At 46.1% G+C, this 26,477-nt stretch overlaps 1 protein-coding gene across 3 annotated transcripts in view; it reads left to right on the forward strand.

Moving 5' to 3' along the window:
• Positions 1-26,477, forward strand: part of CDH23 (cadherin related 23) — a 552,108-nt gene that overhangs the window by 502,871 nt on the left and 22,760 nt on the right. For 2 of the 3 annotated variants that reach the window (XM_036735220.1, XM_036735219.1), the window contains 11 exons: positions 2,497-2,718; positions 3,211-3,330; positions 4,554-4,734; positions 10,220-10,353; positions 11,608-11,817; positions 13,556-13,663; positions 16,009-16,111; positions 18,143-18,268; positions 20,701-20,904; positions 21,280-21,738; positions 23,813-23,929. In XM_036735220.1, the coding sequence (XP_036591115.1) occupies positions 2,497-2,718; positions 3,211-3,330; positions 4,554-4,734; positions 10,220-10,353; positions 11,608-11,817; positions 13,556-13,663; positions 16,009-16,111; positions 18,143-18,268; positions 20,701-20,904; positions 21,280-21,738; positions 23,813-23,929 (1,984 nt within the window). Of the gene's footprint in view, positions 1-2,496; positions 2,719-3,210; positions 3,331-4,553; positions 4,735-10,219; positions 10,354-11,607; positions 11,818-13,555; positions 13,664-16,008; positions 16,112-18,142; positions 18,269-20,700; positions 20,905-21,279; positions 21,739-23,806; positions 23,930-26,477 lie in introns of those variants that run through there. The other variant, XM_036735221.1, reaches the window with a different exon arrangement.

The raw sequence follows: 26,477 nt of genomic DNA on the forward strand, positions 1-26,477 counted from the left end.
AATAAATTACTGCCCAATGGGGTTTAAGGGTTGAATAAAGAGCATACTGTTAGCCAGACCAGCCAGTTGACCATTCTGGAGGGAGGAAAAGGGAAGGAACGGGCATTTATTAAGCCCCTCTGTCTTCAGCCAAGGCCAGCCCAAGATAAACCTGGGAAGTCAAGAAGTTTGCCTAGTACCTTCCCACCCCTCCACCGAATCTGGTGTCCTATTCAGTGTGAACCAGTTATTAGCTGACTGTCAGCTGATCTCCAATAAGTGGTTAGCTGATAAAAGTTTTCCCTCACTGGGGTATTTATATGTTAGTAAGGGACTGTTAGAAGAGCCTTAAAAGACACAAAGGAATGAATCTTTAATAATGCAAATTCAGTCACAACCACAGATGGCAGGAGAGATCTTTTTACGGTGGGGAGTGGGGGCCTTTTACAGACAGCTGTGATATGACTAGATCCCTGAATTTGGAGTCTGGCAAGCACAATAGAGTGGAATGGATGCTGCAGTTAGCATGAAAAGGCTTGGGCTTCAACCAGATTTTCCTAATTACTACCTACGTGACCTTGGGCCAACTGAACAAGAGGATCTCTAAGCTTCTGTCTGCTCCATATTTATATTCAGATGTCCAGGATTGGAATTCCAGTCCTACCATGTATTTGCTATGTGGGTAATTTCTGGACCTCAGTTTAATCAGAAAGGTAGGGATTTTTCTGGGGCAGGAAAAAAAATTAAAAGTCAGCTTCACCTTCTCCCCCATATATTGAATGAAGCTCCTGAGGTGATTTACATGGACCCAGGTGAAAATTAGTGGGATGATGGAAATTGAAAGGAATCTTCATATTCAAACACAAGGAGTTATAGGCCACATGGTATAGTGAGTAGAGGAGTGACCTGAGAATTAGGAAGATATAGATTTAAGACCTGCCTCTGGCATGTACTAGCTTTGTGACCAGGGGCAGATCACTTAGCCTTCTAATGGCCCAGGTAACTCTCTAAGATAAGTTAATGATAAGTATATTGGTGCCCACACTGAATCATAGGTCCAGGCCTCTCCCCCCAAAACAAAACAAAACCTCAAAGTGTAGTCTCCATTCAAATATAGACAATGCTTAATATCTTCTCTGCCTGGCTGGCTGGCTCTGTCCATGGGCCTGAGTCACAGAAGAGGTGAAATAACAATACCATGGTCTGGGCCAAGAAGGGGGAGGACATAAGGAGGATGGAAAGGGCAGGATGGAGTTAGCAAGATGAAAGATTTGAACAAGATGGTCTCTAGGCAATCTTCTACTCCAGTAGTCTATCACCAGCCCTATCTGAAAAGGAAGATAAAGTACCACATGGCCCTCTTTTTTTTCCTTTTTTTATTCATAAACTTGACAAGCATCAACACACGTGAACATTTCCATATATAAAGAATAGCAGAAAAAGGTGATTGTATATGAAATTGTGGTTCTCTACTATATATATAGGTTGTTTCTTTTTCCAAATATCTAATAAATGTAAAATGGTCTGGGTTCTCCTTTGTAGTTCTTCAGGCTCTCTTCTGTGTCTTTTTAAAGTATTTCCTGAACACTTTTGTCTTTTGTTTCTTTTTTTACAACTCTATCCCACTCCCCACTAAAAAAAATTCTCTCTATTCAAAAAATTAAAGCACTCCTTTAAAACAGATAATTATAGTCAAGATGTGTCTGAAAATGTATAACTTCTTCTTTACCTACAATCCATCACCTCTCTGCCAAGAGGTGAGAAATATCAATTTTCTGGAGTTGTGGTTGATCATTCCATTAAACAGGGTTCTTAAGTCTTTCAAAGTTGTTTTTATTTACAGTCAGTTGTCATGGTTCTGCTCACTTCATAAGGTATCAGTTCATATAAGTCTTCCCAGGTTTCTCTGAATCCATCTCTTTTGTCACTTCTTATGACACAGGGATGCTATATTATATTATATTACATTATATTACATTATATTGTATTACATTACTTTATTTCAATTATATTATTCATATACCATACATTTTAGTGCCCTAGCTCTAATGACTCTAGTGTTCCATGACCCCTTCTCTCTTTATAACCCCACCCTGCCTGTGTACAGGCTTTTTTGTCCATTTGTAGCCTTCTAATGCCCTGTCTCTATTACTTCTCCCTCCTTCAATTACCTCTATGTCATAAATAATGAGCCTAGCCTGGGCTAGAAAAGAGCTGGAAAACTTAGATTTCAAGGTTTTTCATATAATATTTAATAACATTATTGTTACAGATCTTTAATTTTTTTCCTCAGTGCCTGGCCAGTAATAAGTGGTAAAGAAAGACTTATTGGTTGATGATAGAACATGCCCAATTTGTAAGATAGGCCGTTTGGGATTAAAGGTGAATTTTTCTTGCTCTTTTGTTTACTGAATTGGAGTCTCTCTTCATTTCTTGTTCAATAGGGAAAGCTCCTAGCCATTTTGCTTGAGAAGCCCCAATTTTGACACTTTTCTTCCCTCATGGCTTTCTCTCTAGACCACCACCCATGTCTACGTGACAATTGTGGATGAAAATGACAATGCACCCATGTTCCAACAGCCACGCTATGAGATCTTGCTAGATGAGGGCCCAGATACCCTCAACATCAGCCTCATCACAATCCAGGCACTTGACCTGGATGAGGGCCCCAATGGCACTATAGTCTATTCCATCATTGCTGGCAACATCATGGACACCTTCCGGATTGACAGTGTCACGGTCAGTGCTCCCCTCTATATTCCACCCTAGCCTGGTTTGAAGAACATGAGTGTTGCAACCCTGCCTAGTAGGAACAGGCAAAGTTTCAAAAGCTGAATCCACTGGGTGGATTTTAGGGACAAGGAAGACTTCAGGGAACTGGCAGGAGCTCTGTGATGTCTGAAACAGTTCAGTGGGGAGGATTAAGGAGGAGCAGGGAGGAACCTGGAGCACAGAACTTACTCAGAGAAGCAGTATGGCATTTTCCACTTTCTCTCTTGGCCTAAGGGGCATGAGAGCTGAAATCCATCCTGTTGATCTCTCCCCAGTCCCTGGAGTCTACCAATGCCCCAAGTCCGTCCTTTAGCTGGACCCAGCCAGCTGTAACAGGGTCATCCCACTGCAAAGGATAGCTGAACTTGTCTCCCTTGCTCTCTGTTATTCAGAGGGCCCTGTGGCTCCAAGTTTTCTTTACCTCTGATCGTCAAACCCTCCCTGTATGTCTCTCCGCAGGGAGTCATCAGCACTCTGAAGGAGCTGGACTACGAGATCAGCCATGGCCTATACACTCTAATTGTCACTGCCACTGACCAGTGCCCTATCCTGTCTCAACGTCTCACTTCCACCACTACGGTATGTGACGACCCCTCTTCCTTGAAGAGGGTCCCCAACAGCTCCGCTGGGATGGGGAGAGGGTGAAGGGCATCGTACTCTCATTGAAACAGCACATGGCTAGTTGACCTAATATCTGGTCTTATTTCTACCTTTGACGTTCTGTATGACTTTGGGGATATCACCAAACCTCTTAAAGACTCAGTTTGCTCACCTGTCAAATGAAAATAATTCTATCTACCCTACTTTCCTCACAGGGATATCGTGAAGATCACAGATGTTAGGATACTCAGACTGGAATAATAATAAAATTACTGTCTCCTAATAGTGTTTTCCAGTTTTCAGAATGCCTATAAAAGTATCTTATGTGCTCCTCACAACCACCCTTTGGGGTAGGCAGGCTGGAATGATCATTCCCATTTTCTAGATGACAAAACTGGGTTTTAGAGAAGTTAAGTGACTTTCTCTGGGTACCAATCCTGGAACTAGAATCTGAGCCTTTTGACAAAGCTGGGACAATAGAGTCAGGATCCCAAAAGATCTCAACAGGTCAGAAAATTAGGTTGAATAGAATCAGATGAAATGTAATAAGGATAAATGTAAAGTCTAACATGAGGTCAAGAAGTCAATCTCAAGGTCCAGGAGAGATGCTTAGACAGCAGTGTCTTAGACAGCAGCTCCTGAAGAGGACCCAGAAGCTAATTTATGGAACTGGAAACTTGATGAGTCAATATGGCAGCGAAAAAAGCTAATGTCATCTTGGCCCATGTTACCATAAAACTAACTACAAGGAAGAAGGAACTAGTGGCCCCAAAGCCCTCTTTAGACCACCTCTGGAGACTCACATTCAGTTCTGGGCACCATAGTTTTGAAAGGACTTTCCTAAAATGGAGAGGTCAATCAGAATGGCAAAGGGCCTTGAATCCATGCCATAGGAGAATCAGCTGAAAGAATTGGGCCTGTTTCCTCTGGAAGAAAAGGCTCAAGGGTATATGGGAATTCTCTTCAAGGACATGAAAGCCTTTTGAAAAGATGTCAAGAAGGGCTTAGACTTGTCCTCTGACCCCAGGGGCTTCCAGAGCCCTGGAAGGTACTTACAGCCCTTTCTACCTTGTTGAACACAGGGAGGGTAAGGCTGAGGAATTCATTCCTTTAATGTGGTAAGGATTTCAGGATTCTTGAGACTACCTGGAGAGTTTTCACAAGCTGAGTGAGCCTTGGCTAAGCTGCCACTCTCCTTACAGGTGCTGGTGAATGTCAATGATATTAATGACAATGTGCCCATCTTTCCCCGGGACTACGAGGGGCCCTTTGATGTCACAGAAGGCCAGCCTGGGCCCAGGGTGTGGACATTCCTGGCTCGGGATTTGGACTCGGGCCCCAATGGACAAGTGGAATACAGCATCATGGCTGGGGATCCACTGGGTGAGTGATGTTCCAAAGCCAGGATGGGCCCTATAGAGACCTGCTTCCATCCTTCTCCGCCCCATGGAGACAGATGTCCCCAAGCCAGTAGACATAACCCAGATTGTTCCTTTCCATGACATCCCCAAGAGTGATCTACTCTGACTGTTTGCCTATAAGTGCGTAACACGTCTTCACAAAAAGCTCCATGCACAAACACGTAGGACCACATCTTTATGCAGAGTCGTAACAGCAATACATCATATATCTGTCTTTAAGGTTTATGGAGCACTTTTGCCTGCACAACCCTGTGAGGTCGGTAGTGCCAATGTTATCCCCATCTTACAGATGAAGAAACTGAGGTTAAGTGCCTTTCTAAGGTCAGAGAGCTAGCAGGTGATCTCTGAGGTCCCTTTTTGTTCTAAACTCTAACTGATAACCCTCAGTGGCAGCATCCCTCCTGAGCTGGGTCAGCCCCAGACCTTTCCTTACCTCCAAGCTCCCTCGGGGCCTGCTCTTTACCAAGGGACAGCGGGGCAGCAATTCAATGGGCCACGGTTTGCTGAGTGCCTCCTACATGCCAGGGCCTAGGGGTGGGGAACCCAAAGCCTCAAGGCCATATGTGGCCTCCTAGGTCCTCAAGTGCAACCTTTTGACTAACTCTAAGTTTTACAGAACAAATCCTTTTATTAAGGGGATTTGTTCTGGGAAGTTTGGATTCAGTCAAAGGGCCGCACTTGAGGACCTAGAGTGCCACATGTGGCCTCAAGGCCTCAGGCTCCTCACTCTGTGTAGATCCTGTGCAATATAAATAAGACAGTCCTTGCCTCAGGGAACTTAAAATCTACCCAAAACAACGAGGAATACAGTCTAATATAAAACCAAATATGATCAGACCTGAGAAAGGCACAAAGGGCTGTCAGAATTCACAGGGGTCAAAGATCACTCCTAGCTGGGGGTTGTAGGCATGAGGAAAATCAAGAAAGGCCACAAGGAGGAGGTGGCATTTTAGGAGAGCCTGCTGGATTCTTAGATTTTACAGATTTTTGAGGTCAAAATTAGTTTCCTCAATAGTATTCATGCTATCCCCCCCAGAGGAGACTACAGAACAGAAAATGCTTATGATGTAATCAATTATAGTCCAGAAAAAATATAAATATATATTATTACATATTATATATTAAATATACAAAATATATTTGTATAAAATATAGTGCCTATTGTTACATGGTTTAAGGTTAACCTGGTGAAGTTTTTCGTGGTGCTTTCCTCACTGTGAGGGAGGCAGCAAGCGTGTCATCTCCATCTGTGAGAAAGAGGTGAGCAAACTGACATATAGAGAGGTTAAATGATGATCAAGGTCACACGGCTAGTGTCAAGGAGCCAGCCAAGGTCTTCTGACACCAAGTCATAGCTGGCACTTATCTATTGCTTTCAAGTTTGTAAAGCATTTTACTCTATGTACATAATCTCATTTGAGCCTCAGAACAGCTCTGTGAAGGAGGCTTTCCTGCCAGGAAAATCGAGGCTCAGGTGAAATGACTTACCTACAAGCACACAGCCATTAAATATCAGAGGCAGGATTCAAACCCAGGCCTTTCTGATTTCAAATCCGACACTTTCTGTATGCTTTCCTCTGTGCTATATTGTCTTGTAGTCCGGGGATTCTTAGCTGTTTTTTGTGTCCTGGATCTAAGGTCATGCTAGAGCCATCTTGTACTTGCTTTACAGAGCCAATTGTTAAATTTTCAGCGTGAACATTTATACCTTTGGAATTGGCAAATACTACAGATCAGAACTTGATTTGTTGTTTTGTTGCTTGTCTAGATTTGAGAAAATGATGGAGTAAATGTTGCTAATGCAGATTAAACTTATAGGTGTGTAGTCCATACAATTTTTCCCAGGAGAGCCAGTTCTTAGATATTTACCAACACACCACGGCCTGGTCCCCTATCAGAGCCCTCTTTAGAATCATGTTCTTAAATGCATAAAATAAAATACAGAGAAGTGAAAAGGAAACTAATTCTATTGAAATGCAGTTATCAGATTGTTAAAATGTATTAATATTAACAATTATAATATAGTAATATCAGCGACATTATTAATGTAATAATAACTTATTATAATAATAGGTTCACAATCCCCTGAAATCTATCCATGGCCTTGCAAGGGCCCCAGGGTGAGGTTCATAAACCATATCACACACTAAGCAGATGTAAGCCAATACCAACATAAGATCATTGGAAATACTTGAGAGCTGATGTCATTTCTATTCAATCACAACCAAGTGTTCATTGGGATCACATGATATTTGATATTTCATCTGGGTATGACTCGAATGAACTGGTTTCTTGCAGGGCATTAACCAGCTAAAAAGCCTCTGTCTCCAGAAGGTTGTTAAGGAGGCCAGATACACCACTGAGGCTCTCAAGAAAGACTTGGTGGCTAGAGGGCCTTTGGACTGCCTGCTTCCTCCCAGCTTAGCGCCCACCCCGTAGTGGGCCTGGCTAACATGACCGCAACCCTGAGCTATCAGCATCAATCTGCCCATCCCCACTAGGGACTAACAGGGTGGGGCTGGCTACTCTCCCACCCCCCAGAACAAAACCTCCCTGCCTAGAGATCTCAATCCAACAACCAGTGCCGAGAGGAGCCCCTGATCTTCCCCACCCCCACCCCGACTGACAGTAGGGGACTGGGGAGCAAGGGGAGGGGTAGAAGACTCCTAAGAATGTGTAGGAGGTGGGAATCCCCATTTCTTTAGAGACACAGAACATCAGGCTCAGGAAATCCTGCTCCAAACAACATCCGTCAGCCCCACAGGGAAACTTGGCAGCCTTTTGCTGTCAGGCGGAAGGGACCAAGGGACTTGCCTGGGTTGAGGCCAGGTGGGAAGAATGTAAGGGACACAGACATGGGAGGGGTTGGTGGGAAACCTTGGCTGTAGGGTTGCCTGTCTCTTGTGTCCTTGTAAAGTCAGAGCAGGAGGAGCCCAGGGCCAGGCTGGGAAAGGGTGGAAGACTGAGGGAGAATACACATGCAGGAGAGATTGTGGGGGAAGCCAGAACTCAGTTCTCAGCCTTGAGCCTGTGATTGCTGTGTGACTTCGGGCCATTTGTTTTCCCTCTCTGGGCCTCAGTTTCTCCCAGCTGTCAAACAGAGGAAAATAAAAAATAAACTCTTACCCCTTATGGCCTCCTGGGTTAAGCATCAGTTTGTCTGAAAACCCCACGGGTGGTTGGTTAATCTAGCAAGCCAGGGTACTTTCTAAAAACTGAAAACGAAAGGGCATGGACCTTGCCAATTGTATTATAGCCTCCTGTCACCGATGATGGACACATGGAAAAGTCAGAGTTTGGTGCAAGTCTGAATGGGCCTGAACAACATGAACATTGGCTTAGGATGAGTCAGAGATGTGGGTGTAGAGCCTGCCCTCCCTGATGGGGTCAAGTGCTTCACCTTTCCTGGCCTCATCTAGGTGGTATAGTAAATGGAACAGTGGGCCCAGAGTCAGGAAGACCTGAGTTCAAATCGTGCCTCGGAGATTTAGTAGCTCTGCGATACTGGGCCAGTCAGTGAATGTCTGCCTCAGTTTCTTCCTCTGTGGAATGGGGGTAATGATAGCACCTGCCTCCTGGGGCTGTGTGTGGCTCGATGAGGTAATATTCATAAAGCGCTCCACAGACCGTAGAAATGCTAGCTCTTGTCATTGTCTATAAAATGAGGGGGCTAGGCTGGATTGATGCCTGTAGGGTCCCCTACAATTCCAAGTTTCTGTGATTCTGTGGGTTTTGGTCCAAGTGCAAATGCATAACGTGAGACCTGTGATATTAAGGAAACTGTGCTGCATTTGGAAGTCAGAGGCCCTGGGTTCAAATGCTGCTTCCGACCCTGTGTGAACCTGGGTAAGTCACTTCCCCTCAAGATCTCAGCTTCCTTATCTATAAAATGAGGATGTTGTATCTCCAGGGTCCCTTCCAGCTCCAAGCCGGATTACACAATCTCACACAGAGCCAAGACAAAAGAGCCACCAGTGCCCAGGAGTATATGCGGAGGAAGGAATTGTGGGATAAAGGGTGGGGAGGAGAGATTGGGGCTGGGAGACGGCCCTCCGGCTGTGCTGGGCCAGAACCTGTCACAGGGCTGGTCTCCTACAGAGGTATACCATGTGGTCGCCCACACCGGGCAATGAGGGGCAGGGGGTGGCCCAGACTCCCCCAAATGTCTCATGCTGTTCTGCCACCAAACCTAAAATTCCATAATTAAACATCAATCTCTTGTACTGAGAATTGTCAACTTGTTAAAAAATGAACATATTACCTAGTCTAAGTGACATGTTACACCGCTAAGTCTTTCATGTTAAGGAGCTTACCAAATGATTTTCCTGGGGGTAGTGTGAGGGCACCAGTGTTTGAACCTGGAGATGTCCTGGGATGAAAGGTCAAACAGTTTCATGTGAGCAAGTGTGTGGGGTTGGGGTACCCAAGGGATACTCTCTATACTGGTGGTGCCCTCTGTGTTGCAATGCCCACATCGCCAAGCCCTGTATCACCCAGAACATCTAAGTGGTCAGTGACCTGGAGGGCAGAGAGGAGATCAGTGATCTGCCTTAGAGCACAAGCCATGGGTGACCGCAGTGTGACTGCAGATGATAAGACCATGACAACAGGTGCCTGGAGGGAAGAAGAGAGGAAGGGCATGAACAAAGGGGACACATTTTTCGAGCTTCACAATTTAGCCCTGGCCTGCTAATCCACACCTGGGGACTGGAGGCATTGGGGGGAACGATTGGGCATTGAAGGCTGAAGGAAAAGATCATTGTCCCCATTTTACAGGTGGGGAAGCCAAGACCCAAAAAGAGAAAGTGATTTGTTTGATATCAGCACCCCAGGGATTGGACAGGGAACAGAATTTGAGTCTCCTGAAATCCCTTCTCTTCATAATTCTCTTCTTACACTCCTCCCCTTCCCCCAAGCCCTTGACATTTCATGACACTTGTCCCCCACCCCAGACCTTGGCATATCCTTCTTCAAGTCTAAAAATACATTTCGGGAACGAAAAGCAGAGAGGCGCGAGCCCCTGGACCCTGGCTTGGCTTCTAGTCCAACGAGATTTCATTTTTCTTTTGTAAAATCTGTATTGATATCTTTTGTTTTCTTATCACCTTTATTTCTAAACACATCCTTCCCCAGATCAACAAATGGTTCATGTGTCAAAGAATTTTTAAAAAGAAAAAAAGGGGAAGTGAGAAGCAATATGGCAAAAACTAACCAACACATCAGCTGAGGCTGACAGTGTTTACCACATCCCAAACCCATAGTCCCCCACCTCTGCAAAGAAGGGAGGGCTGGTACATTTTCTCATCCATTCTCTAAAACCAAGCTACAGTGCATCTTCATCGGGGAAAGGGAAAAGTGGGAGGGGAGAGGGCCGGGCTCGTTCAGCTCAGATGAGACTCCCCAGTCCTTTGCTTTCTCCTGAATCTGGTTCCTGTCTTGGCCTCCAGGTGAGTTTCTGATCTCTCCTGTGGAGGGAGAGCTGCGGGTCCGGAAGGATGTTGAGCTCGACCGGGAAAACATTGCTTTCTACAACCTTACCATCTGTGCCCGGGACAGGGGGATCCCCCCACTCAGTTCCACGGTGAGTCTGTGTGCGATAAATGGCAGATGGATCTTCTCCTACAGTTGCCCTTTCCTTCTCTTCCTCCTTACCCTTGGTGGGCAACTAACTTCCTTCTATCCAAAGTTACAACAGGATCATAGAAAGTCTTCAAGGTGATGTCATCTTCTTTTACCTTAAGACCTAATCTCATTGGACCCCAGAGTTATCACGAGCTTCGCGGGGCTTCAGTTTGCCCTGTGTTCATGGCTGGGAGGAGCTGTCCGCCTGCTGGGAGCCAGAACCCTAAACTCCACCATAGACGTGGTCATGCAAACTAGGGGGCACAGTGGGTATGGGCCTAGGGCCAGGAAAACCTGAGTTCAAGGCCAGCCTTAGGCACTTACTAGCTGTGCAACTTTATCTCTGCCTGCCTCAGTTGCCTTATCTGTAAAATGTGAATGATAATAACGCCTCCCTCCCAGGACTGTTGCAAGGATAAAATAAGATGATATTTATAAGGCATTTTGTAGGCTTGGAAGTCTAAATAAATGCTAGCTATTACTCCTCCTCCTCCTCCTCCTCCTCCTTCTCCTACTACTCCTCCTCCTCTTCCTCCTCCTCCTCTTCCTTCTCCTCCTACTCCTCCTCCTCTTCCTCCCCCTCCTCCTCCTTCTCCTACTACTCCTCCTCCTCTTCCTCCTCCTCCTCCTCCTCTTCCTACTCCTCCTCCTCTTCCTCCTCCTCCTCCTCCTCCTCTTCCTCCTCCTCCTCCTCCTCTTCCTCCTCCTCCTCTTCTTCCTCCTCCTACTCCTCCTCCTCTTCCTCCCCCTCCTCCTCCTTCTCCTTCTCCTCCTCCTCCTCCTCCTCCTCCTCTTCCTCCTCCTCCTCCTCCTCCTCCTCCTCCTCCTCCTCCTCCTCCAGATTGCTATTATATAAGTTACATGGTGGAGCACAGCGATGGGGATGCTGTCCCTCATGCCCTAAGTGGTCTGTCTGGGAACCTCTGCTAGACTGATTTCCTTCCTCAGAGCCTCTTCTTCTTTATCATCTTCCTCCTCTTTTTTGTCCTTCTCTTCTCTTCCTTCTTTACTTCTCCCCACAGACTCTAAGTTCCTTGAGGGCAGGCGCTCTTCTGTTTGTGCCTTTGTGTGGCCGGCGCCTAGCTCAGAGCAAGTATTTGTAAACAGTTATTTCAGTGCATTGAATCCCCCCTCCTCTTTGTTTCCCCCCTTCTCCTCCCTCCCCCTCGGGCCTGGCGTCACGCCGCTGCCTCTCCTCCATGCTTTGCCCTAGGCGCTGGTGGGAATCCGTGTGCTGGACATCAATGACAATGACCCGGTGTTGCTGAATCTGCCCATGAACGTCACCATCAGCGAGAGCAGCCCCGTGGCCAGCTTCGTGGCCCACGTCCTGGCCAGTGACGCCGACAGCGGCCCCAACGCCCTCCTCACCTTCAACATTACTGCTGGCAACGGAAACAACGCCTTCTTCATCAATGCCACCGTGAGACTCCTTTTCTCCTCCTGACTCTCTTTGGGCGGTGGCTCCTGCAGTCCACACACACACACACGCACACGCACACGCACACGCACACACACACAGACACACACACAAATACACACACGCACACACACGCACACGCACACACACACAAATACACACGCACACGCACAGACACACAAATACACACACACACAAATACACACACGCACACACACACGCACACGCACACACACACGCGCGCACACGCACAGACACACACACACAAATACACACACGCACACGCACATACACATGCACACACATATGCACACGCTCATGCACACACATGCACATACACACACACAAATACACACACGCACATACACATGCACACACATATGCACACGCTCATGCACACACATGCACACACACACACACACGCACACGCACACACACACATACACACACACAAATACACACACACGCACACGCACATACACATGCACACACATGCACACGCTCATGCACACACATGCACACACACATACACACACACAAATACACACGCACACGCACATACACATGCACACACATATGCACACGCTCATGCACACACATGCACACACACATGCACACACATGCACACGCACATGCACATACACATGCACACACATATGCACACGCTCATGCACACACATGCACATACACACAAATATACACACGCACACGCACAGACACATGCACACACATATGCACACGCTCATGCACACACATGCACACACGCACACACACATGCACACACATATGCACACGCTCATGCACACAGAGACACACACACAGACACACACACGCACATGCACATACACACGCACACACATGCACACACACATGCACACACATATGCACACATACATACACACGCGCATACACATGCACACACATATGCACACACTCATGCACACACACACACGCGCGCGCGCACGCACGCACACACACACACACACACAGCTTTCTGTCCCAGGCTAACCACCAGCACTCACACCAGCAGAGATGTGTACTGACCTTGGGGGCTCATTGAACCTCCTCCAAGATTATGCCTAACCACATCAAAAAGGCAGAAACCATACTTTTTCCTTTGCCTACTTTTCCTTGGCCACCCTGAGACCCATAAAGAATGTGGTCTTGGGGACTTTGGTTTGAATGTAACCATCATCTTCCTATTCCCATCCCTGCCTCCGCCTTCCTGCTCAACCTAATCCTTAGCCTCTCTATCAAGGCTGATTCCCACTTGGTTATGACCCACTTGGTGCTGGGATTTGCTCCACGGGCACCACTAACTTGGTAGGTTATTAGTATATCTGTCTACTTCAGTGGGTCTGTCTTACCCAGACCATAACACTACTTGTTCTATTATGGAGACTTAGCCCTCACCTCAGGGAAGGGAGAGGGGAGCATTACATGGTATGTTTTGTTGTGGTGGTTTGTTAAATGATAAAAAATTAAAATCCAATTTCTTTGGAGAACTTTATAGCCATACATGAACCAAGACTGGGAAACACTGCCCCCCAGAGGTCATGAACCTCATCCATGAAACATAATCCTCTGAGCCTCCTACAGTGGCTGCAACTCATCCATCTCCATGGCCGAGGGGGTGGAGAGTTTCAGAACAGAGGAGATTTTTCAGGTGTGGAGGGTCCTCCTCCCCAATTAGACCCAGATCACCTCACACACATATTCATTTCACATCTTCCCTCCTCAGACAGGGATAATCACTGTGAACCGACCCCTGGACCGAGAAAGGATTCCTGAGTACAAATTGACCATTTCTGTGAAGGACAACCCAGAAAACCCACGCATTGCCAGAAGGGTGAGTGGGTGTCAGCCACAGGGGCAGGGTGGGGGTGGGGTGGGGGACAAAGGGTGAGATAGGAAGGTGGGAAGACTCCTCCTTCTTTTTGTATGTGACCATCCCAGCTCCTACCTCCTAGACATCCAGGTGCTCTCCACAGTCCTGAAAGGAACCTCAAATGCCAATTAGATTGAATGGTTCTTCCTTTTGCCGTTATCAAAGCAAGGAGAAACAGCTTATGTCAAGGGGACCACTTTAGGAAGTCTCTTTCTTCCCCACTCCCCCTTCCCTGTGTGGTATAGTGGGAAGAGCAGAGGTCACTTCCTTCTGCTGATCTGCAAAATGAGAGGGCCAGACTAAATGAGATCTTAGGTCCCCTCCAGCTCTGTATGTCATTATCTTAAAACTAGATTATCTCTGAGGCTCCCAGTCTCTCCCTCTCCTTCTTTGTGTTGTTCTGCCACCTCTGTGTTTCTTTGATCTCTACCATTTCTCTTTCCTTTTTCCATTCCATCTTAAGGATGCCCGTGGTGGGGGAGTGGGAAGTGTGGTATAGGAATGAGAAAACCTGGCTCCCGATCCCATTTCAAAAGTACAGACTCTCAGTTAGAAGGAAACTCAACAGCTGTTTGGTCCCACCCAGGCCTTACCGACCTCTGGTGAGGAGGAACTCACTCCCTCCCAAGGCGACTATTCCACTTGGAAATCGCTCTTATAAGGAAGATAGATTTGGAGGGTTTTCTTACATAAGGTCAAAATCTGTTTCTCCTCTTTGGGGCCAAACAGAACAAAGCTATGTTTGAAGAGAGTTCTCATGCCAACCACTCCCCTAGTCTCATCTTCCTCTCTTCTTCATGCTTCTTCAGTCCCCTCACCATCTAGAATCTCCCTCTCTACCCCCTCACTCATCTACTCTTGGCTTCAATTCAACTCTATCCAATAAGTATTTACAGTATGCAAATATTCGGTGGTCATTGGTACATGATGCCCAAGTCTTACTTTGTATAATTATGAAGTCACTTGTAACTGCCCTGGTGAGTCTTTAGAACTCTATAGGCTTCATGTAGGCACAAGGGCAGGCACGTGCTGCCTTCATGCACTAGAAAACTGAAAATACTGTAGTCCCTTGGGAAAATGTGCAGATGATTGCACTTGTGAGGACATGATTGGTGTCCACAGATGTCTTGAGGCTTCTTTTTCTTCAGTTCTTTAAGGTCTGTGATTTCATTGGTCAACAAATAAATGTTTATCAAATGCCAACTATGTGCCAAGAACCATGCTAAGTGCTGGAGATACAAAAAGAGCAAAAGACAGTCCTTATCCTTAAAATCTAATAGATTACTCATATCAATGAGTATAATCCTTCAACCAACACAGATCACCATCTCTCTGAGCCCTAGTAGATGGTTTTTGGAAGTTGTTGTGACCAAAGAATTCATCACCCTGTGGCCAACTTGACTAGCTAGGCTTGTCTTCAGAACACAGGCATTCAGTCCCTCATTAAATCCATACTCAAAACCTGTCTAGCTTGGTAGAATATACAAGACCTTGCACCCTGCTCCTATAGCCTTGGAGAACCCAGGGTCACCTCCCCACAATGCATCAGGGGAGGACTTTGGTCAAGGGAAAGAGCAGATGACTGAATAGAAAGAGGAAACAAAATCCACAACAACCCCAAAAATGTAAATGAAAATATCAGTAAAAGAAAGGTGGATTCTGAGTCACTAAAAAACAAGTAAAGAGATAAGAAAACATACTGCCCTCCTCTCAGCAGGGAGGCAGGCAGAATAATATAGATACCCTTTCCATCAGAGTCATAGTGTCGGATGTTTTTACTTAACTGTTTTTCTTAGTTAAAGGGAGGGTTCAGTTTTGGTAAGAGGGTGGAGAGGAATTTCCAGAAATGACTAATATAAATGCAAAAGACATCAGTAAAACTTTAAGAAGAAAAAAAAGAAATAAACAGATGGGAGTTGTCCTGGATATGACACATAAGGAAAAAAGCAAATTAAACAAGATGGATTTCAGGGCTCTGGCAAGCCATCCCAATAACAAAATTACTTGTGATTTCTGAGTCCCAGTTTCTCCAGATTCTGAAATAATTATAATAATACCCATTACACCCTTTCACAAGGGGTTAGGACCAAATGAGAAATCACTGAAAAATAGGAAAGGGCAGACAAAAGCAAAATGACATTGTTTTCTAAAAGTCGCTACCCCCTCCCTTTCCTTGCTTCTGGATCATCCATCTGGTGTCCCGTCCTCATATTTTGCAGCCTTCTGCCTACAGTACCCTACTTTGACAGGGTTGCCCCCCTTACCTTCTCTCACCACCATCCTTTTCTTCCCTCCCCCGCCCACAGGATTTTGACCTACTGGTGGTCTCACTTGAAGATGAAAATGACAACCATCCACTCTTCACCCAGAGCACTTACCAGGCAGAGGTGATGGAGAATTCTCCTGCAGGTGTGTGCAGAAGAGACCCAGCCCCTGGAAACCCCCTAGGCAGGGTTCTAGGACTTACAGTGTTGGGAGGTTGGAGAGGTGGAAGGAGGGGAAGAGAATGTCAATTCAGTAGGCTATTTATTGAGCCCCTGATGTGGGCCTGGGCTTGTACTGAACAACGCAGAATAGAAGCTTTTTGAGGATGAGGGCTGGTCATTTGGTCAGGCATTACTCTTAGTCCAATGCCTGGCACATAGTAGTTCATTAGTGATTGTCTTGTTAAATTAAATTGAACTTTGGAAGTTTCCTATGGAAGGGAGATAGGGACCCTTGGCGACACAGCAAGAACACAGGGCAAGAGTTACCAGCTCCATCTCTGGTATTGTCACGGCCTCCATGAAGCTTATCGTGGCTTTAAGGCAATTTACATTGGCCAGGTGCTAGCCACATGATGGCAGTGGAAAGGAAGCCACTTGCCCTAACCTAGCAGGACTCAAGGGCTGGGGAACCTCCCATTGGGTGTTGGGGGTAAGGGGTGCAAAATTCCGGAGAAATCAAAGACATGAGCCTTACTTTTTAAAACTTCACAGTTCAGTTGGGGAGATAAGACACACCAACTTGGGAAATGATGAAATGGCGGACCATGGTTGTGGATGAGGAAATGCCAAAGGGACCCCTCTAGTGGCTTAAGGAAGGAGGAGTTGGCTATGACTTGGAGCTTTCCAAGTTGGCTCCCTTAAGGGAAGGAACCCCAGATGCTGGCCCTGGGAAGCTGGATTTGATAAAGGCTGTGAACTGGAGAGAGGCTCCCCTCCTGAGGAGCAGAGAAGGTGGTCTTAGATCAGTCACCAAGAGTTTTCTAGGCAAGATTAACCCTCCCACAGTCCTCTCTGCCTGCCCCCATTCTGCCGCTCCACCCCAGCAATGAGAGGCTTTAAAAGGCATGCCCTGCCTCCCTTAATGCCAGCATACGGGCTGCTCCCTCCCTACCCTTACCAACGAATTTCCTGCCAGAGCCTGAAGATATCAGGTGGTAGATATCGGCCCAATTCCAGCCACACGGTCAAGGCCAAGCATCTGTTTCTGTATTAGAGTTACCTAACCTTGACTAGGCTGTGACAGTAGCAGAGTCATCATAAGACCTGAGTATGGGGGACTCAGTCAAGGTAGAGCCATGTGGCTATGATTAGACAAGGTGAGCCACCAGGGGGCAGTCATTGCCCAATCATACCCCCTAGTCACTGAGGCCTTGAATGGTGGAAGTGAACCTCCTGGTGTACCTTCTTCCACAGTCCTACCAAGACAGCAGTGAATCTGGGGAAAGGGCCTAATGTCCCAAAGGACAGCCCTTCCTTAGGCATTCCCCAGAGATCAGATTCTCACACACTCACAGATCTGTGCCCATAAACAGGAGAACCCATGTGAACACACACAAGAGATGTGTTTATGTGCACTTATATACTGAGGTCATAAGCACAGCCCACACTTGCATGTGCACACATGCACTTGTAAATGTGTATAGATATGTGCACAAATATAAAAAGGCACATGCACACACATACAGGTACCAGCACAAACATGTACATGAGTGAACACAGGATGCTATGGGTGGGCTCAAATTCACGTCTGTATGTGCTCATGAATGATCATGGGTGTCCACATCTAGCCAAGTCCGGATGTCTGCACGTCAGAGGGAAGTCAGGAAACTGCCCGGAGACTCCCCAGGGTGACTCTGCTTCAAAGGCTGCTGGGAAGGCAGGCCTCAGGTCCCAGGCTTGGCCCTGGCCCCCATGGGCTTGCTCACGGTTGTGTTTGTTTTCTCCCCTGGCAGGGCTTTGAGGCTGCTCCCCACCTGAGTTCAGTCTGCCAAGGCTACCACGGCCGCCGCTCCATCACTTGTCTCAGCCCCTGCCCCCGTGGGGGCCCTCACCCCATCCACCTCACTCATCCATTGTCAGCCATGGGTCACTTGGGGAGGTGGGAGGAGGGAGGGGGCAGTGGGGCCTCACCCCCTTCCCAGAGATGATGTCTGCATTTGTCCTTCTCTCACAGGGACTCCCATTACAATGCTGAATGGGCCTATCCTGGCCCTGGACGATGACCTTGGCATTAATGCAGTGGTGACCTACAAACTCCTAGGGACCCAGAGGGACCTCTTTGACATTGACAACGCCACTGGTGAGGCCTTCACCCCTCCGTTTCTGAAGCCCCCTAGTTCCTTATAAAGTCCCCTGCTAGGGGAGATTTTTACTCCCTCAGGGCTGGATTCTCAACGACGCAGCTGGGGAAAATTCAGAGACTCTGTCCACATATCAAGTTGACAATCAGATTTCATCACCACCTCATGTCCTTTGTGGTCTGAGAAGCTCCAGCTGGCCCCCAGAGTCCTTGTCCTCACCAAGAGATAAGCACACAGTTATGGGGCCCCTCAGAGAGGAAGCCGTAATGAAAACACTCCCAGTGACCCTGTGAGAGAGATGGTGTAATTCTCCCATTCCACAGATGAAGAAGGCGAATCTCTGAGAAGTTAAATGATTTCCCCAAGGTTACACAGCTAGTAAGCAGGAGTGGAACCCAGGTCTCCTGACTCTGGGTAATGTCCTGTTGCCATTCTGAGGCAACAACAAACACTGTGATAAGCACTTTACGAATACTGAACTGGAGTGAGGAAGACCTGAGTTCAAACTCAGCCTGTGCAATCCTGAGCAAGATACTTAACCTCTCTCTGTTTCCTCATCTGTAAAATGGGGGATAATAACAGCACCTACCTCATAGAGTTGTCAAGATAAACTAATATTTGTAAAATAATACATAAAAGCTAGCCATGATTGTAATTATTACCCCTCCGTACTGCTGTGAGTAAAGACTATGGAACAATAGCCTCAGGGCTAAATCTAGCAGCACAGCTACCTAAAGAGCCTCCCAAACTCACAACAGCTAAGCAAGAAGTGAATTTCCTACACATTCACTGGTAGAGGAACTCCCTTGCTTTTCTCTGTGGTTAGGAGCAAATGAAATGCCTACCAAAGATAGAGAGATTTTGCCAAAGTGCTCATTTCAAGGGGTGGGGCTCAATCACCAGGTCATCAGCAGAGTTTTCCTCTTTTTGCTGGTTTTTTTTTTGTCCTGTTACGTAGAAGATACTCATTAAGTGAAAGTGATGTCAGCTATACTGCTATTCTGGAGCTCCTGGGCTCTTCATATGCAGCCTCTGTCTCTCCCTAGTATAGGTGCCTCATCTGGCTATATGATTATGGAGGGGAAGTGGCTTTCCATGAACCTTCTTTACCTTTCTCTTGCCTCTAGGTCTTCAGGACGCCTTCTCTTAGTACTTCTGCCCATAGGGTCCCCAAACTGAAGAGACTGGGTGGCTTTTGAAGGAGACTCTCGCCGTCTGCCCCTAAACATGCCCTAATACTAAACCCATAAGCAGATATTGTGTCAGGGCCCTAAAGCTTGAAGGATGGGGGCGTCACGCCACTCCTCACTATTCCTGTTTGACAGTTGACTATGAAATCTCCATGTTTGGGAAGGAAGAAGCCTAAGGTCAGGGGAGTTTCAAAAACTCCCCCAATTACTGGCCCATATTCACCCTCTTACTATCCACTTGGAAGAATATTCTGATGGTCAGAGAGACAGCAGAGATACAGAGAAAACTGCCTTCCTCTCTTGGGTCACAGCAGCCTTAGGCAGATAATGCCAGTGCTGAGAGCTTTCCTCTCTCAAGACTATCAGCCTTTAGAAGACAGGATCACAACTTTTATCCTGTGTAGGAGGCTGAAAACAAAATATCTGAGTCCCTCTGTCATAGAGCAGTTCCAGCCTAGTTTCAAACCAGCCCTAATTTTGTTCCTGCAGCACAGGTGACTCTCAAGGATTTCATTGGGGTCCTGGGAAAGCATCAGCAACTGGAGGGATAGGAAGAGAAATAGCACTTTTGGAAGGGAAATGATTTTTTTCTTCCTCTCTTCTTCCTTCTTTTCTGAGTCACATAGGCAGTACACTTGATAGAACGCTGGACCTGTACTCAGAAAGACCTAAGTTCAAATCCAGACTCAGATACTCACTGTCTGTGAAGCCCTAAGCAAATTCAGCCTCTATGTCTCAGTTTTCTTATCTGTAAAATGGGAATAATAGTAGCACCTACTTCCCAGGGTTGTTGTGAGAATAAAATGAGATAATATTTGTAAAGACCTTTGCAAAGCTTAAAGCGCTATATAAATACTAATTTTTAATCTTTTTTTCCATTTTCATCCTTTCTTTCATCTCCATTTTCTTTGTCTGTTTTCCCTTATCTCCCTTCCTTGTTTTTCCCCATCTTTCTCTATTTCTAACCTTGATTATTCTCCTGTATCTCTTCTAACCCTACATTCTCTTTCTATACCTTATTCTCTCTGTGTCTCTCTCTTTCTCTCTCTGTTTCCCTTTCTGTCTCTGTCTATGTGTGTTCCTCTACTTCTCTGTGTGTCTCTGTCTCTCTGTGTCTGTCTCCCTGTCTCTCTCTCTCTCTCTCTCTCTCTCTCTCTCTCTCTCTCTCTCTCTCTCTCTCTCTCTCTCTCTCTCTCCTCCTGTCCTTCTCCTTGCTCCCATGACTGCCAATCTCACCTTAGGTGTGGTGGTAGTGAAGCAGGGTGTTGTGATTGACCGAGAAGCCTTCTTCCCACCAATCCTGGAGCTGCTGTTGCTGGCTGAAGATATTGGGCTCCTCAATGGCACTGCTGAGCTTATCATCACCATCCTGGATGACAATGACAACCAACCTACATTCACTCATTCAACCCTAACTGTACACCTACTGGAGAACTGCCCTGCAGGTGAGAGAGATCCCAGGGACATGGGGTCACAGGTGTCCTGGACTAATAATAAGGTAGAAGGTGAGTGTTTGTCCCTCATGGGCCAGACCCATTAGTCTACTGGGGCAATATAATCAGTCAGTCAATAAACATTCATTAAGAACCTACTATGTGCCAGGCAGTGTGCTAAGTCCTGGGGATACAAAGAAAGACAAAAGATAGTCTCTGCCCTCAAGGAGAAAAAAAATCTAGGATGGGGTAACCAACAAAAGGTGGGGCTAGAGTTTTAAATGATCTAGAAGAGTCAAAACTGAGTACATAAAATAAATGCCAAGCCTATGAATTGCTACCCAGAGGTTAATGCAAGACCTTGCTTTCCCATCTTTGCACCCACAGGCTTTTCTCTCCTTCAAGTCACAGCCACAGATGAAGACAGTGGCCTCAATGGAGAGCTGGTCTACCGAATTCAGGCAGGGGCCCAAGACCGCTTCATGATCCATCCCATCACAGGGGTCATCCGGGTTGGCAACATCACCATTGACAGGGAGGAACAAGAGTCCTACAGGCTGGTGGTGGTGGCAGCGGACCGGGGCACTGTGCCCCTTTCAGGCACCGCCATCATCACCATCCTTATCGATGACATCAATGACTCCCGGCCGGAATTCCTCAATCCCATCCAGACCGTGAGTGTGCTTGAGTCAGTTGATCCGGGCACCATCATTGCCAATGTCACCGCCATTGACCGTGACCTGAGTCCAGAGCTGGAATACTTCATTATTGACATAGTAGCCAAGGATGACACTGACCGCCTGGTGCCCAACCAGGAAGATGCCTTTGCTGTGAATATCAACACAGGTATAAGAGTCCTGCTGTCCTTTTTCCTCCTTCTCAGAGCTGGATCTTCTCTCCTCCTTCCTCTCTGCTCCTTCTCTCCTCCCTTGGCTCTCTGTTTTCCCCCTTGCCCTCTCTTTGCCTATGCATTCTCTCTTCCTGTAATAAAGAAAAGAGTGCAGACTCAGAGTAAAAAGACCTGAGTTTAGATCCCTTCTCTACCACTTACCATGGGCAGTTAACTTTGAATGTCCATTTCCACATCTGTAAAATGGAGCTAAAAATACTTTCACTGCTACCTTACAGAGTCATTATATGGAAAATGCTCTTTAAATGGTAAGCTCTCTCTGGCACATATTCTCTGTGATCACGGCAGGTCAACTAACCTCTTATTGCCCTCAGGAAACTCTCCAAGACTATAAAGTATAGCCAAGTTGTTGATCTATATTGGTGGAGGGAGTTTTCATGCCAGAAATTCCCTGTATGAATGAAATTAAGAATCCAGGCCCCCATGCCCAAGACCTAGTATTACTGTTGTTATTTTCCTTACTAACATTAATCAATCCCCCCTTCTTTCTCTTCTTCCTTTACCCCTTCACTCTAACTTCTCTTCCCATTTCTAGCTCCATTGATTGCTAACTCTCCTTTCCTTCCTCCATTTTCTTCCTCTCTTTCTGTCTCTTCTTTTCTCTTTCCCTATTTCTTTAGTCTGATCCCCCTGTTTCCATCTCTTCCTTCCCAATCCCCCTTCTCACCTCTTCATTTGGATTTCATCACCTATTCTTGTCTCCTTTTCTATCCTCTCACTTTATCTTTCTTCTGTTTTTTCTCCTCCCCTTTCCTTTTGCCATTTGCCTCTCTCTATTCTAACTGCTCTGGGGTCTCTCTCCCTATGCCTCCCACCTTTGGTTATTTCTGCTATACCTTGAACTAACTGGTTTTAATCCTTTTCTCTCTTTCTCATGGCTGGCAGGCCCACAGGTTTGAGCTTTCTATTTCTCTATCACTTCTCATCTCATCTCTTGTCTGCTTCATGCCATTGTCTCTCTTCATATTCACTGCATCACTCCTCATCCCCCCTGTCCTGTGGGGCTGCCCACTGGGGCCGTCATCAGCCAAGGTGGTAGATTGGCCTTTGCAGACTGAATCCAGCCATCCCCTCCCCTTTCCCCACTCCCCAGACTTTGGAAGGGGGAATTAGAGGAGGAGAAAGATGAGGAGGAGGAGGCCGCTGATGGGGTAAGTGACATCCCACATTGGTCTGGGGGACTTTTGAGGACTGGGGACCTGCTGGATAGGCCTAAGAAATCCCAAGCAGCAGATTTAGAAGAGTCTCGATGGGAAGGCAAGCAGTTTCACACTAGGATTGAGGGCGGGCTTTAGAGATTACCACTTCACAGCTGGGAGAAGAGTGACCCTTCCAGTTCCTCCCCTTGGGCATGCAGAATCCAAATGACCTCTACTGTGAATGGCAAACATTCACATTTGAGGGATGAAGAACCCCCTTGTTGACTGGGCAGTGTCTCTGGGAGACAGCCAATAGAAGGGGAAGAGGTGGCTTCCTAAAAAGATTTGAGGCATATATAAATATAAATATGTATGTGTACATATCCCACAACACACAAACACACACACACATATACAAGGAAACTACCTCATTCTCTTGCTACAAACACCCACCAAGTTACCCACATCCTGGGACTTCTTTTCCCATTTAGAGTTGCCCTCAACATCCACTTTAATATTGTAATTTGATTCCACCTGGTTATTAATGTTGAGTGGAGAGGAGGTTCTGACCCAGAGGGATTTGTCCAAGGCTTCACTGGCCAATAGCAAGAGGTCTCTATGTTGCACTGAACTTTGAATGGTCCCAGATGTCCCATGTACTCTGAGCCAGACAGTGCCAGAGAAGTCTGTAACTCAAGAAAGGATTTCTTAGCATCTATGTCATCTCTCCCTTCCTTGCTCCTTGGGGAATGGAAGTGGAGGGGGAGGGGCTAAAAGGAAAATTTGGGTGAATGAGGGAGTTTGTTATTAAGGCAGGGACTTCTAGGGAGCTCCCAACGAGATTAATGGTAGAGCTGGTCTGACTTGGCAGGTTCTGTGATGGTAAAATCGCCCTTGAATCGAGAACTGGTTGCCACCTATGAAGTCACCATTTCTGTGATTGACAATGCCAGTGACCTGCCTGAAAATGCCGTGAGTGTGCCCAATGGTAAGTAAGCCATCTCTGTAAGGCCCCTACCCACTTGGCCCAATAGCTTACATGTCCATGAGGACTTTAGGCCAAACTTGACAATTATCTACATGTTCTAGGAGCCTAAATATTAGTTACAGGAGTTCTTAACCTGGGATCTGTGAACTTTTTAAAAAATATCTTGATAATGTATTTTAATATAATTTGTTTCCTTAGTAATCATGTTTATTTTATTTCATGCATTATTAAAAACATTATTCTGAGAAGGGGCCCATAGGCTTTGCCAGACACTACCAAATGGGTCCAGGACACAACATAAAGTTGAGAACCCCTATTCCAATGGATGTGATATCACCAATCTACGTATTCCTTCCAACAGTGCAGACCACAGCCCATCCATGCCTGCCCATCTTAAGACTCTCATCCGTGTCTTCCCATGAATTTGACACAAGGGATGGATTACTATAGGGATTCCTTGTGTTCTCTTCACGTTCCTAAAAATTAGAGTTAAGTCAAGTCAGCTAGTATTTATGAAGCATTTGCTATGTGTCAAGTGCTATGCTAAGCACTAGGGATACAAATACAAACAAAAAAAAGCAGTCCCTGCCTTCAGGGAGCTTACCTTCTAATGAAAGAAGACAACTCAGAAAAGGAAAGCTAAAAGAGGAGGGTGGTATGGTGTCAAAGTCTGGAGAAATGAGAGTTCTGGGAAGTGCTCACCAATGGGTGAAGGGGCAGAAGAAGAAAGTAGTTGATGCATAGTCTTAAAGTCTGGAGTTTTTAGAGAAGTTAATATAACAATAGACATAAAAAAGGTTAGAATAATGATGATATATGACTGGGAAAGAAAGTGGACTTGTACGTAACAAGAGATAAAGATCATGCTAGACAATCACATAGGAGACCCAGACCTAAGGTCTCCAGCACCCTGGATAGCTCTCTTCTGGAGGATTTATGGAAGGGCAGAGATAAAAGCCCATGAGAAAGGAAAATGTGGATGAACTACAATCTGACCCTGGGGAAGGCAATTCACCAATAAGATCCCAGATCTGTGTAGGTATAAAAGTATGAAGAATAGCACATCTCTCTGTAGCATTTAAGACTTGAAGAGTCCTTCTTCCTCCCACCCCCAAAAGCCCTGTGAAGTAGTGTGTTCTTATCCCCCTTTTACAGGTGAGGAAACTGAGGCTCTAGGAGTTTAAATAAATTGCTCAGGTTCACACCTGGGTCTTGAAGTCTTTGCTTTTCTTACTGCTAGAATTATTCAAGTCTAGGCTGAGGAGCAGTGACTTAATGCAGCATTAATATGTACAACTGGAAAGAATAGGTTTAAGCTACAGGGGCAGCTAGCTGACTCAGTGGCCTGAAGTCAGGAAGACCTGAGTTCAAATCCAGCCATAGACACTAACTTGCTATGTGACCCTGGGCAAGTCACTTAACTCTGTTTGCCTCAGTTTCCTCATCTGTCAAATGAGTTGGAGATGGAAGCAGCAAACCCCTCCAGTATCTTTGCCAAGGAGACCCCAAATGGGGTCACAAAGAGTTGGATACAACTGAAACAACTGAACCACAACAACAGCCAAGGAGTAATTTTAGAAAGCAAAATCCAGGAAAATATTCACGTAAAGAAAAGAGTCAGACTCACCTTTTGAGGAAGGAGGTGCAGGTGCCTTCTCTTCCTTCAGTGTCTCCCACTTAGATTCAATCAAAACATTGGAGTAGGTAGGATTTTCTGGGATTTTCCCTTTGACCCTTCAGGAACAATGATTTTCAAAACTGGGAAATAAGAGGCATGAGTAGAACCTTGTGTTCTTGAGACAGGAGGACAAAGTCAGATTAGACAGAGTACTAGTTAGCTACTGAAATGGGATGCTAAGGGAAGGGATACAGTGTCCTTCCCCTGAAGGGCTATTGGGGGAATAGTAGAAGAGATGTCCATTGTTTCTAGGATGTTTTAAAGCCATCCTGTTTGGAAACGGGGATAAGAGGACTTCTCTACAGCCCATATATCTGGAGAATATTTTATTCTGCAATCACAGAATTCTATCATTGGAAAGGAACATTAAGGTCATCCAGTCCAACCACCTGCCCCATATAGAAATCCCTTCACTGGACTGAGAATTAGGAGACCTAAGATTGCACTTACTCCCTGGAGGTCTCCCTAGCCCAAAACCAGCACAGGTCTAATAGCTAAAACAACCAGGAAATCCGAAACCCTGAGCTTCATGATATTGAAAAGAGACATTAGCAGCTTCCCTAGAGGTTTGGGCTGAAAGCCTCCAGCTGGGCTCATTTCCATTTTTAACACCTTCTAGTGATCAGTCAAAGACTGCCTCTTATCACCTCCCCAGAGGATAGTACTTAGCTTTGGTGGTGACTCCAGAAATTGCCCTTTTCATTCACAAAAAGATCTACCCACACTGAACATTTGAAACTCTGACTACATATCTTTAAATAGAGTATTGGTAATTCCTGACTTCGCTAATCCCAGAGTTCGTTTAGAGCCACAGCTGTCTCTTAATCAGATTGGCCACTCCCACACTTAAACTCATTGGATGTGATCTGA

The sequence above is a fragment of the Trichosurus vulpecula genome, chromosome 8 (assembly GCF_011100635.1).
Source record: "Trichosurus vulpecula isolate mTriVul1 chromosome 8, mTriVul1.pri, whole genome shotgun sequence".
Taxonomy (NCBI): Eukaryota; Metazoa; Chordata; class Mammalia; order Diprotodontia; family Phalangeridae; genus Trichosurus; species Trichosurus vulpecula.